The sequence below is a fragment of the Limulus polyphemus genome, unplaced genomic scaffold, assembly GCF_000517525.1.
Source record: "Limulus polyphemus unplaced genomic scaffold, Limulus_polyphemus-2.1.2 Scaffold1452, whole genome shotgun sequence".
Taxonomy (NCBI): Eukaryota; Metazoa; Arthropoda; class Merostomata; order Xiphosura; family Limulidae; genus Limulus; species Limulus polyphemus.
The window spans coordinates 265,475-277,116 of record NW_013667062.1 but is presented as its reverse complement, the minus strand read 5'-3'; the positions used below and the strand labels follow the sequence as shown (position 1 = coordinate 277,116).

Here is an 11,642-nt window from a genome sequence, read left to right as displayed (position 1 = left end):
TATAGGTATTTGAAGAACTTTTAAACTAGCTATAATCTGTATAGAACTCTCACCCCCTTCATTTTGTTTTAATATATAAAGAACATTATATCATTACTGTACATGTTGCTTGGATTGTACAAAATAATTCTTGGCTTCCTTGCAGGATTATCGTAATACTGGTGTGTTTTAAAAAGTCTTTTATTTAATATTGTTAAATATAAGTAATTTAATAAAATGTTATCTTTGGCAAAAAATACACCCAACAAGTGATTGTATGGCATAGCTGCATTTTTTCAAATCCATATGTTTTCTTTTTGTTCAGTACATATTGTTACTGTTGTCTACTCAGAAGCAACTATGATACTCACTATTAGAGCTAGGGGATTAACTTGTTTAATCGATATAATCAATTACCTATAAGCATTGATTACATCAATTAGTGTCATGAAAATAATCAACTAGCATTTCAGCTATCTAGTAATTGGAATTATAATCAAATCAATTAATGTTACAAAAGTAATTAATTAATCAAAATCAGGGTTTCTGATTATAACTGTTTTTGTTTGTTGTTAAACACAAAGGAAAAAATGAGCTATCTATGCTTTGACCATTGCAGATATCAAAACCTAATTTTTAATGTTACATTTTTTTAACCATCTTGTTAGAATGATTTTTTTTGTTTTATTTAACTTGTCATAAGATGTTAGTATTAATCCAATTTCATTTTTACACACTACATTCTTAACTAGTCCCTTAGAGATTTTCAAAAATTAGAAGAGGGTATAGCAATAGTAGGGGTGTGTATCTTGTCAATACATATTTAGATACAGAAGTTTTACCAACAGTTTCTCACAAAGTTTGATGGTCTTGTCTGTAATTTAGTATCCATATTACTATCATTGTCTTATTTAAGTCAGGATACAAAAAACTATTTATATAAGCCATTTGATATAACAATAATTGTTATGGTGTGTGTATTCCTTTTTTTGTTTTTTAAGCTGTCTCATGTGAGAGTAACTGATTATTTGAATGTAAATGATTAATAAGCCCAACAGTTGATCATGTAGAATATTTCTCTAATTGCCCAGCTCTGCTCACTATATAATACAACTTCATGACAACTGATTTTGTAAAACTTTTGTATTTTTCAGAGCTTTTTCATAAGAATAATTTTATAACTTAGTTAATAAATAATTTTCTTTATATTCTTTCAAAAAATCTACTTTCAGCATTTCAAGGAAATTTTAGAAGCTATATTCAGAAATTATATTTTAAGTGTTACATTTTTTTTCACACTCAGAACTGAAATCATCAAATACCAAAACCATACCAAGTTCAGGAACATCCTGTGTGTCAAAGCCACAACCTCTTCAGCAAAGCAAACCAAGCTTGAAGAAAGAAATTAATCTATTCCCCATTAGTCGCAGACGTCTTACACTTTTAGAAAAGGTGCGTTTTAAAAATGAAAAGTGTTCAAATGTGTGTGTGCAGTAGTGTTTAAAATTTAAATATTTAGCCATATATGTATCAGGGAAAATTTCTGTAACAAGGTGAGAGCTGTTTTTTTTTATCATTATATGTAGGTGATTTACTATGACTAAATATTTTTATAATTTAAAAAAAAGTATAATTTTAGTTTTATACTTTTTAAAATATAATGTTTAGTTATAATTAAGATTATTCTAAGAAATATATTTTAAAAGCAATATTATATCTGACATACACTCTCAAAGATAAAGTAGGATCCATAGGTAAATACATATTTAATATCTTTTGTTGCTTTTATTTTCATGTGGTAAAATCATTTTGAGTTCACTCTTTAATAATACTTGATTGTTTAGTTCAAGTTAATTGGTAACCATGTATCATTGGTTTGTTGAAGTTTAAATGTGATCTCAGTTTTACATGTTTTAACTTGAGAATAAATTGTAAGAGTAAGAACTTATGATAATGTTTTTATTCTTAATCCTGGATAAAGTCACCATAACTGTAGTTATAGGCCATAATATAAAAATATATTCAAAATTGCAAGTGCTGATATATAAAATAAGTATATATATATTAATATTTCTTTAGACAGGCTCTAACTTCAACAGTTTTATAGTGGCATTATTATAAGTTTATTGGTCTCGCATGACCCCAATTGAAGAATTTTATTGACAACAATGACAATTTCATTCTGATGCATGGTTATAAATACCTTTTAATGAGAACAGTGATGTATTACTAAAATAACTAGCAACTTGAAAAAAGGTTTTGTCTTAAGGACTGTAAGATAAATTATTGCAGCCCTTGAAGTTTACCATGGCATGTGGTAAGTTATTATCAGAAGCATTCATGAATTTCAAAATATTTGAATACAGTATCAACAAAATATTACTTTTAATATGCACATTCTACAAGTAAACATCAAGTATTAATTTTTAGAGGTTCATTTAGATCCAAACTTCCTTGTTTTTAGCCACGGCATAGCAGCTCATAGAATGACTCTGAGTTTTTGTTCAAGTAAAAACTTTTAGCTCATAGCTCTGTCATCTCTTGATCGATTTGAGATCTAATTACAGTTTTGGACTCAGGAGGTCAAACCCTTTCGATTGATGTATTTAGCAATGCCCAAGGTCTCGTAGATTATTTTACTCTAATCCTGCCTAAAAGAATTTCAAGTTCTGTGCTATTGAGGATTTCCTCTTATTTTAATTTTAAAGTATTTGTTATTGATTTACATCTTTTCACTGAGTACTGGTAGTTTTAAGTAGCATGCAACTACATGAATAGTTTCACAATAGGCATAAAACAAGTTATCAACATTTTCCTGTGTGAGCATTAAGCTATAAATAACTCAGAGAAGGCAGATTTCTCTCTCAAGACAGATTTTCATCAAATGAAACAAATCCAATTGGTAAAACAAAAATCTGATTTCTTAATTTCATTACCCAAAACTATTAGACAAATGGCCACTACAAATTATGCTTACTTTGAAAGATTCAAACTCACATTTGCTGATATGCAAGTTCAGAAAAACTCGGATATATTGTAGACCAGCATGTATATTAATTAATAATGTAGTTGATCGGTGATTTTCCAAAGTGAAGTTATGCATCACATCATGGCCTATAAGGTCTTGATGCCAATAGAATTATATTGGAAAACTTTTGCAAAAGTGAATTTCATGCCTACATGATGTGTTCACAGTTAGCTGATTTTTATCCTTAAAATATCAACTTTCTTCATAACTGTATCTACAGAGAAATATGAGTGACTTGATATGACTAGTAGAACAACAATATAAAATTATTACAAGAATTTTGTTTCCATTTGGATACAGAATAAAGAATACTGGAAGCCTGATATCATGTGTTTCAATTATGTTTATTACATCTCATTAGCCAAAGTATTCCTTCATGAATAATTTAGTAGATGTATTTGATCTATTTACAACACATTTCTCTGAGCATTAGGCTCCAGATAATGGCTTTGATTGCATTTCTGAGTGTAAAAGCTGTTCAGCTTCAAAGGGATGAAACCTCCTTTAAAACCCCCATTGGAGCATTGCACTTGAACCCCAGTGGGGGTCTAGGTGGTCCCCATACCCCTAACCTATTTTGTGAGTGCTTTAGGTGCTCACCTACCCTATATCTCCTTCCTGAGTGTTTTCAGTCAATTCAACTTCTCTCAGCCGCCATCCCTAATAACTACTTTTCCTGTTGTTGTCTTATATCTCTTATTTTCTGATATAGTTAGTTACAGTTAAGCCAAATATGTATCATGTTGTTTGCTTTCCATTACAGAAATATCACTCGGCATCATGTATTTGCATAAGAATGTGCAAAACAATATTTGGCAAATTCATATATCAAAGTTTTTGAAAAATCAAATTTTATTTTGTATTTTTATGGAAAAAAAAAGATTATTATTCAACTAAACCGTTTATTGTATTTCCCCTTTTAGCTCATCTGTTACTTATTATTGTTTGCTTTTTAAACAAAAGAAATGTTTAGGTCTAAATATACATTTTTTATTGAAATATACCATTTGCCCATTTCACAGTAAATGGCTTGGTTTTGAAGTGAAAGTTCTCTACATTATTACAAGTGTAATTATGCTTGATTGATCCATGATATACAGCCATCCAATAAAATTTCAAATATTAACTTCTTGTACTCTTTAAAACCTTAATTCTTAGATATTTTACTGCAAAAATCCTAGCTACGGTTTAGTGGCATTTCATATGAAATCCCCTGACACACAATCATTGATGTAGGTTTATGGCTATGGTGCTTTTTTAGACCTAATTTGACAACTTTTGATTACTAAAAATTTTCTCTGAAAAGCCCAAAATTCAGTTAAAACAAAGGACATTTTTATTTCCTATTTCTATATATATTCAGTTTGAAAATGAATATAATGTGGAATGGGTGCAACTGTTGTTGACAAAAATCAAATCTTTTCAGCTACATTGTTTTTATTTAGTGTTTCTTGCAGTTTTAATTGTAGTGTATACCAATGATTGTGTTATATTTTGCTACTATTAGTGAAACAGCTGGATTTTATCTTTTGCTGTAAAAGTATTCTAACTTTTAAAAATGTATTGCTGATGTGTTATGTTGTCATTAATGGTGTTATTTTTCCCAAGTATTTGTTGTTTTTTGTAAATCTATACAAACTTTAAGTCCATAACAAGTTTCATCAATAAACACTTCGTACACTTGAACAAAAATTACTGAAGCAAAAAATGTATACCTATAAATTGTTTCTTTTTTATAGCTCCTGGCCAAAGAAATTCGTCACGAGAGAAATATAATTTTCCAATGTGTACATTACATTGTACAGAATAAATTTTTTGAAGAAACAATGTCAACACCAGAACCTTCCACAAATTTATAAGGATTTATCTGGTATTTTGTTTGTGTTGTCAATCAGTATATTTGATCTTTGGAAATAAAATTTGTAGTAAGGTACTGATTCTTCATTATTTGTGATATAACTTACCATTTCTGTAACTTCAATGAAACACCACTATATTTTAATTTTATTTTTCCCCTTGACATTATTTCTTAGAGAAGAACTAAACTATTTTCCATTGTATCTCTAACTCATGTTTTGCTAACGTTGTTCTGAAATAGAAATTTTCTAATTTCTATCATGAAATATTAGTTATTAATAAACATAAACTTTTTTTTCATTGTGTGAACACAATATTGACTAATTGACACAGTCTGTTTACTGTGTTAGAGTGTGTGCATGCCATGAACAATGATTTGAAATGGTAATTCTGGAAGAAAAACAAGATAAGAATCTTTAATACCAGGAAAAATAGTCTTACACAAAACTGTGTATAATCAGAGTGAGTACAAATTAAATAAACATTTTAGTAATAGAAATTCAGTTTGTTCATTCAAACTAAAAGACACTGTTCTTCCAATGAAATTTCACTGTCATGGTTACTAATCTCTATGATTACCTAAGTCTAATTATTAATTAATTATTTTTATAACAAGGTACTAAAGGTACTAACTACAAACTAGTTTTAATAATTAATATCTAATTATATTAAAAAAAGGTTAATAATTAGGCTTAGGTGATCATATAGGCAAGTAGCCATGACAGTGACTGATATCTAATTATTACAATTGTACTGTAAGTACTAGCAAAGACACGCAAAACATTTGTGGCTAAATTAGTATCTTTATTACAATAGTTAATCTTTAAATACAGGCTTTCTAGAATAATAAAAAAGAATGCTAATTAATTAGCAGATACCAAAATTTTTAAGTTCAGTAACGTTAAAACTGTAACATGCACATTAGGGTGACAAATTTTCCCCTACATTATTCATAAAATACCAACTGTAGTCCAGTCTGCAAATACTTGAGTGCCTAGAGAAACATGCATTTTTTAGATCACTTGTAGAAAAGAAGGTGCAGCAGTTATAATTCGTCTCTACAGTTACACACTGCAGTTAACTGTAAATCACTTTACATTTTTCTGTTTACTCTTTCCATAACTCTCATTTTTTGTCCAAATAATTTTTTATTCCTCCCTGGTATAAGAATAATAGTATTGTTAAAGAACTGAGAAGTTTTGTACAGATGCATGAAATTTAGAAAACATTGCATATTGAACAAAAAAACAAGATTCTAATAGAGCATACAAGAGAAAAACAACTTTTTTACATTTTTGGTAACATCCTTATTTTTTTTTGGTAATTAAGTTAATATCATTTAAATAAATAAAGTATGAAGCTTAACATTTAATATATTATCTGTAATGATTAAAACAATTTTAAATAATTCCTGTATAAAATAAACTTATAACTTTGTCTGAAGCAGATATGTTTTGCAGTTATTCATTAAAAAAAATTTTCAAACTCTGATTTCATCACTAATTGAGTGTATATAAAGAAGTATCTGAAAACTTACATCTGTTGAATGCAAAACTATTCATGAAATAATACTCTGATACACAAACAACTAGAATTTCAACCTAATATCACTTGTAACGATAATTTAAAATGGGTATTTTTATCATTCAGAAGGAAAATAATATAATTTATTCACTGAATTAAAATATACCTCAATGTGTTTCTCCTGATAAAAATTTAACTATAATGACATTTTTAAATAAAAATCTGTAACTTACATTAACCCAAAAACATTCATGAAGATGATATGTATACACATATGTATATTAAACCCAATTAAATATACAAATTAATTTTATGTCACTCATTTTTATCCACTTGTAATCAATCTTCATTTCCTTTTTTAACACCAATCAAAGACTTGTAATCAATCTTCATTTCAGACTGGGTGATGCACCTCAGTTTCCTCTCAAACTGCAATAAAAAAAACGTTTAATGTAAAGTTAACTTTGCACTTAGTAGCTAACTTAAATGTGTTTATTACTGTTTACAGTTATTTTCACATATATAAACCATATGAGCACTGATAACTTTATAACTAGTATTTCCACCCAAGGTAACATCAACAGTTGTGATATTTTTCTTAAATTATGTCTGAAATATAATCTTTCATCTTTATACCTATATCTGAAAATAGCAATTCATAATCCAATTCTATGTCCAAAAACTTGCTACCAAAAGTTACATATCAAATTTCTCATAAACTAGCTTCTGATGTGACCAAATGTAAATACGGTTGCTCAAACAAATATCGTCTTCATTTCAAGCATTTTACATTTGGTAATTTTAATATATTATTATTGGTGGTGTGTTCCAGTTTGACCATTTGTAAAATGTCTTAACAACATTCTAAGACTACCATCACAAAATATGTCTAATAAGTGTTACCAAGATTAGCTGAAAAAAAATAATCTGTAAACCAGATCAGAATTGGTGCTACAGTTGATTTAAAATGTTGTAAAAGTTCAACAAAATGTGGTAATTTCAGCTAAATGAAAAATTTAAGGACCTAGAAATCTATTCAAATCTACATGTACTTCTTTATTGATAACTTTCATATTTCTGAAACTGTATCTTTTGACATCTTTGTTGAATAATCTGAGAATTAAATAAAAAATCGTATAACTTAAAATAAAAACTTAATTTTGAAAACAGTTCTGTTGTTATGAAACTTCTAAGTTTCACTAAATCTAGCTTCACAATATATATATATATATTATATAATTTATTTGGTTAAACAGATCTTAACCCATTAACTGCGGATGACGGATATAACTATAACTCTATGCGAATGATGAAAATTACCGTTTTATTGTGACTGATGGCAACTCAGTTTTATCTGTGAGTCAGAAAATGGCAACTGAGCTGCTCCTGCTGCAGTTAATGGGTTAATAGAACAAAAACATTTTAATATTGGGTTTGTAGTGGCTTTTCCCAATAAATACATGAATAGGCAAATTCTTTCTTACCTGTGGATGTACACTGACTGTTGTAGCTGATGGATTCTTTTCCCAGTCTAACAATCTTACAAGGTTATGGTAGTCTAGCATACCATTGTCATCAGTAATCCTACAAGGTCAGAGAGTCTTTTTGTTTTCATTTTAATGTTTTATAAAATGTATCATAACATGTAACATTGGGTGCATTCAACACTAAGGCACAGCTTCCAAGAGTGGTTTAGTTCCTGTATAGCCACTCTAGTGGTGGTTTATGAATTCAGTAGTCATTATCATTAACTTCTCATCAAAGAAACCTACCTACATAGATCTGAACTAACAATTAATGCAGCCAATTTTATATACCATTCTAATTAGGAGTATGCAATATCGTAAGTTAAAAACAGATAAAGATTTTAATGCAATTATTTATCAGATGGGTATCCTCACTCTTAGTAATATTTGGGGCATTGCAGTTTTATAACTTATGGTTGTAATATGATATATGTAGTTATGGAAACTGAAGCCTTCCTTGACCAGCTAAATAACACATGTTTTTAATAAATTATATAGAAAACATTTTCTAGCAAATAAAATCAGTCACAACAGCAAGAACATAAACAGAAGCTGCCATATTGGGACTTTGGAGTGCTTTACACTGAGTGCAAGAAAGGATGCTCAAGTCTACATATCTTCTATAGAGCAGCTATGCTAATAAATGCACCCTTTGAAACATACCACTTAGTTTAAAAGTATTACACACCTTTTAGACTGTTACACTAACAATATTTTACTGACCACCTTACTCAAAGATAATCATTGAAAAATAAAAAGTTTTTAGTGAAACTGTTAATATAATTTTTTGTGATTAGACATGTCACCAAAGTTAAGTGCAAATTATAGAAGAAAAAATTTAAATTTTATCAATAAGAAATACTATAACAAGAGATATTCTAATAAAGTATTATATTTTGACTACCATTTTTTAGTGAAAAAGAAAGTTGTAAAAATCTATTATTAATAACCTTTAGCATACTAATAAAAAAACTATTACACAGGACAACAAAAAATTGGCTACTGGAGAAATCTCAAGTGTTAGGGGGCAATTTGGTGGTGCTTGAGAAATCCCTCAACTGAGCATAAAAGGTGTGAGTCAGATGCCTCTCACTCACTCAGTTGGTCACTTCACCTTGCAATGTGCACAGTCAAAACAAAGTCTGATCTTCCTAGTATCATACCCACAATATAATTAAATTCTACAAAACTTTGTTTCTTAAGGTCTTTTAAATTGTAGTTCTATAAACATAAGTTATTTTATATTTTTTTAGAGAATCATTTGAAATTCTGGCTGTCTCCACTTCAAGTAAAGTCTGATAGTGCAAAAACCACCCAAACAGTTTCTGCTACATTTATGGAAAATATATTACAGTTTCACAAAGGATAAACATCACATACAAGATAAAGGTAGGTTACTACCAATATTTTGGGTGTAGAATTTGTGACAAAGAAAAATATTGGCTCCACATGTGTGTGTGTTGTATGGTTTGCACATCTGGCTTGACAGTGGCTGAATAAAAAGAGAACAAGAATGTCAATTGTAGTTCCCATGATATGGCATGAGCCAAAAGATCATCTAACTGACTGTTATTTTTGCATGACTAATGTTTCTGGATACTCAGACAAACTAAACAATACATTAAATATCCAGATATTGCATCTGCAATGAAACCAACACTTCATGGAGATGGCCTTCCAGTGCCACATCCACCAGCGAACTGGGAAACAGAAGAATTATCCTGCAAAGAAGACAATGAATCCTCTTCATCTAGTAATTCTATTCCTGTGGCACCTGAACATAAGTTGCCTCATCTGATCACACAAGAATAGCTAAATAATCTGATTCATGACTTGTCTCTATCAAAGCAGCTTGTAGAATTTGGCTCTTGTTTACAGCAATGAAAGTTATTAGCTCCAGGAACAAGACTTTCAATTTACCAAAGTCTTGCTTCTCACTACAGCATGCAAAATACTCTGTGTTTCTGTACAAATGTTGGTGTAATAATGAAAGAATTAGGCACTGAACATCATCCTCAAGAATGGAAACTTTTTATCGACTCATCTAAAGTCAGTATTAAAGATCTACTTTTGCACAATGGGAACACTAAGCCATCGATTCCTGTTGCTCACGCTGTGAACATGAAAGAAACTTATCAAAGCATGTAGATAATACGTTATTGAATGCAATTTTCAATGAATAAATAAAGTTATTAAATAAAAAGTTATTTTCACAACATATAAGAATATTTTGAATAAATCTATCATAACTTGAAAACTAGAGGTGATCAGTAGTTTTCAGCAGTTGAATTTTTTCTAGTAACAGAGAAGATTTTTTATTATTGTTGTCCAGTGTTATTTATCCATTCAATTCAACCGTTCCATTTGCTACTGCTCCTGCTTGTTCACTTGGATATATTTATACAAGGAAAGGGACAAGTCAGAAATCTAATGTGACTAAATTAGGTGTTAAAATTGAATTACTGAAAGTTAGATCTAAAAAAGATGGTGCTGGATAAAGTTTAGTGATGTAGCATCAGTAATGAGACAAATGTATTTTATTTTAAAAACTTTTGATTGATACAATCCTATTACATACACTGAATGTGTAGAATGCATTAGAAATCTATAAAAATTCTTATAGTGTTAGGTTTTGAACCTTGAGAGAAACAAAAAAATTTAGTTATCCAAATTCATAAAACTATTAAATGAACAAAAATTAAAGTATCTGTACTTTCAAAAGTTATTGGATAATGATGCTAAACCTCAACAAGAAGTCAAAGATCCAAGGCATATGCTTCAGTCATCTTGTATAAAAACAATCGGAGAAAACAATTATTTTCAAACATATTTTTATAGTTTTGCTGATCAATTATTAAGTTATATGGTTAAGATTCAATTCTGGGACAGAATAAATGTAACTAACAATCTCTTATTTTTTTAATACCCATTGAAGAAAATTTTGAATTTTATAGAATATGACAGTTATATTAGTAAGCAAATGTTGCTTTCTAACTTACACTATAGTCATTACACTTTTATAAGCTTCAAAAACTCCCAAGCAAAATATATTTGCAAACATTCAAGTGGACAAGGCGAAACTGATATGCTTTCTAAAACAGTTGTGTCTATGTACGTTTCCTGGCTCCAACTGCTTGTTCCCAGTTAATTTTGAGCTTGAAATGATATAAGTAGCCTTACTGGATAATCTATTGTATTTAAAAAAAACTTAAAGCTAAAGCAATCCTAACAGTAAACATCTGTCCAAATTTTGACTGGTATGATGGGAGATTTAGAAGATGAAGAAAGTTGGTAAAAAAAATGGATGAAAAAAAGGTTGGCTGAAAATGTACGGATTTCTTCAGATACATTAAGGGTAAATAAAATATTAGGATGGGGGTAGGGCCCTTGAGGCATGATAAAGGAAGGCTTGTATCTGATGATTATGAGATGGCTGGGTTATTAAATTTTGCTTTTTATTCAGTTTTTACTGAGACCAAACAAGATAACTGTATTAATTCTGAGCTGGTTAAGAAAAAAATGGGAAGTGTAAAGAATGATAAGGCTCCTGGGCCAGATATTTCCTCAAGGGTTTTGAAGGAGGTTAAAGATTGGATATGTGAGCCACTTACTGCTATTTTTTTCAGTCCTTGAATAGTGGGCAGGTACCAGAGGATTGGAAGTTAGCTAATGTAACTCCTCTTTTTCAAGGGAGGTGATAAAAAATTTTCCCATTAATTATAGACCCA

General features: G+C 29.5%; 1 protein-coding gene and 1 long non-coding RNA gene across 2 annotated transcripts in view; one reads left to right on the top strand and one right to left on the bottom strand.

The window, feature by feature from the left end:
* The first annotated feature begins 1,237 nt into the window (after window positions 1-1,237).
* Window positions 1,238-4,940, top strand: LOC111086811. Its single transcript, XR_002611527.1, has 2 exons — window positions 1,238-1,431; window positions 4,747-4,940. It is a non-coding gene; the product is annotated as an uncharacterized LOC111086811 (long non-coding RNA).
* A 1,338-nt stretch (window positions 4,941-6,278) lies between these two features.
* Window positions 6,279-11,642, bottom strand: part of LOC106463644 (EF-hand domain-containing family member C2-like) — a 49,371-nt gene continuing 44,007 nt past the window's right edge. The window contains exons 15-16 of the mRNA XM_022391188.1: window positions 7,873-7,972; window positions 6,279-6,817 (exon numbers count right to left, since the gene is read on the bottom strand). Of these exons, the coding sequence (XP_022246896.1) occupies window positions 6,728-6,817; window positions 7,873-7,972 (190 nt within the window). The 3' untranslated portion in view covers window positions 6,279-6,727. The remainder of the gene's footprint in view (window positions 6,818-7,872; window positions 7,973-11,642) is intronic.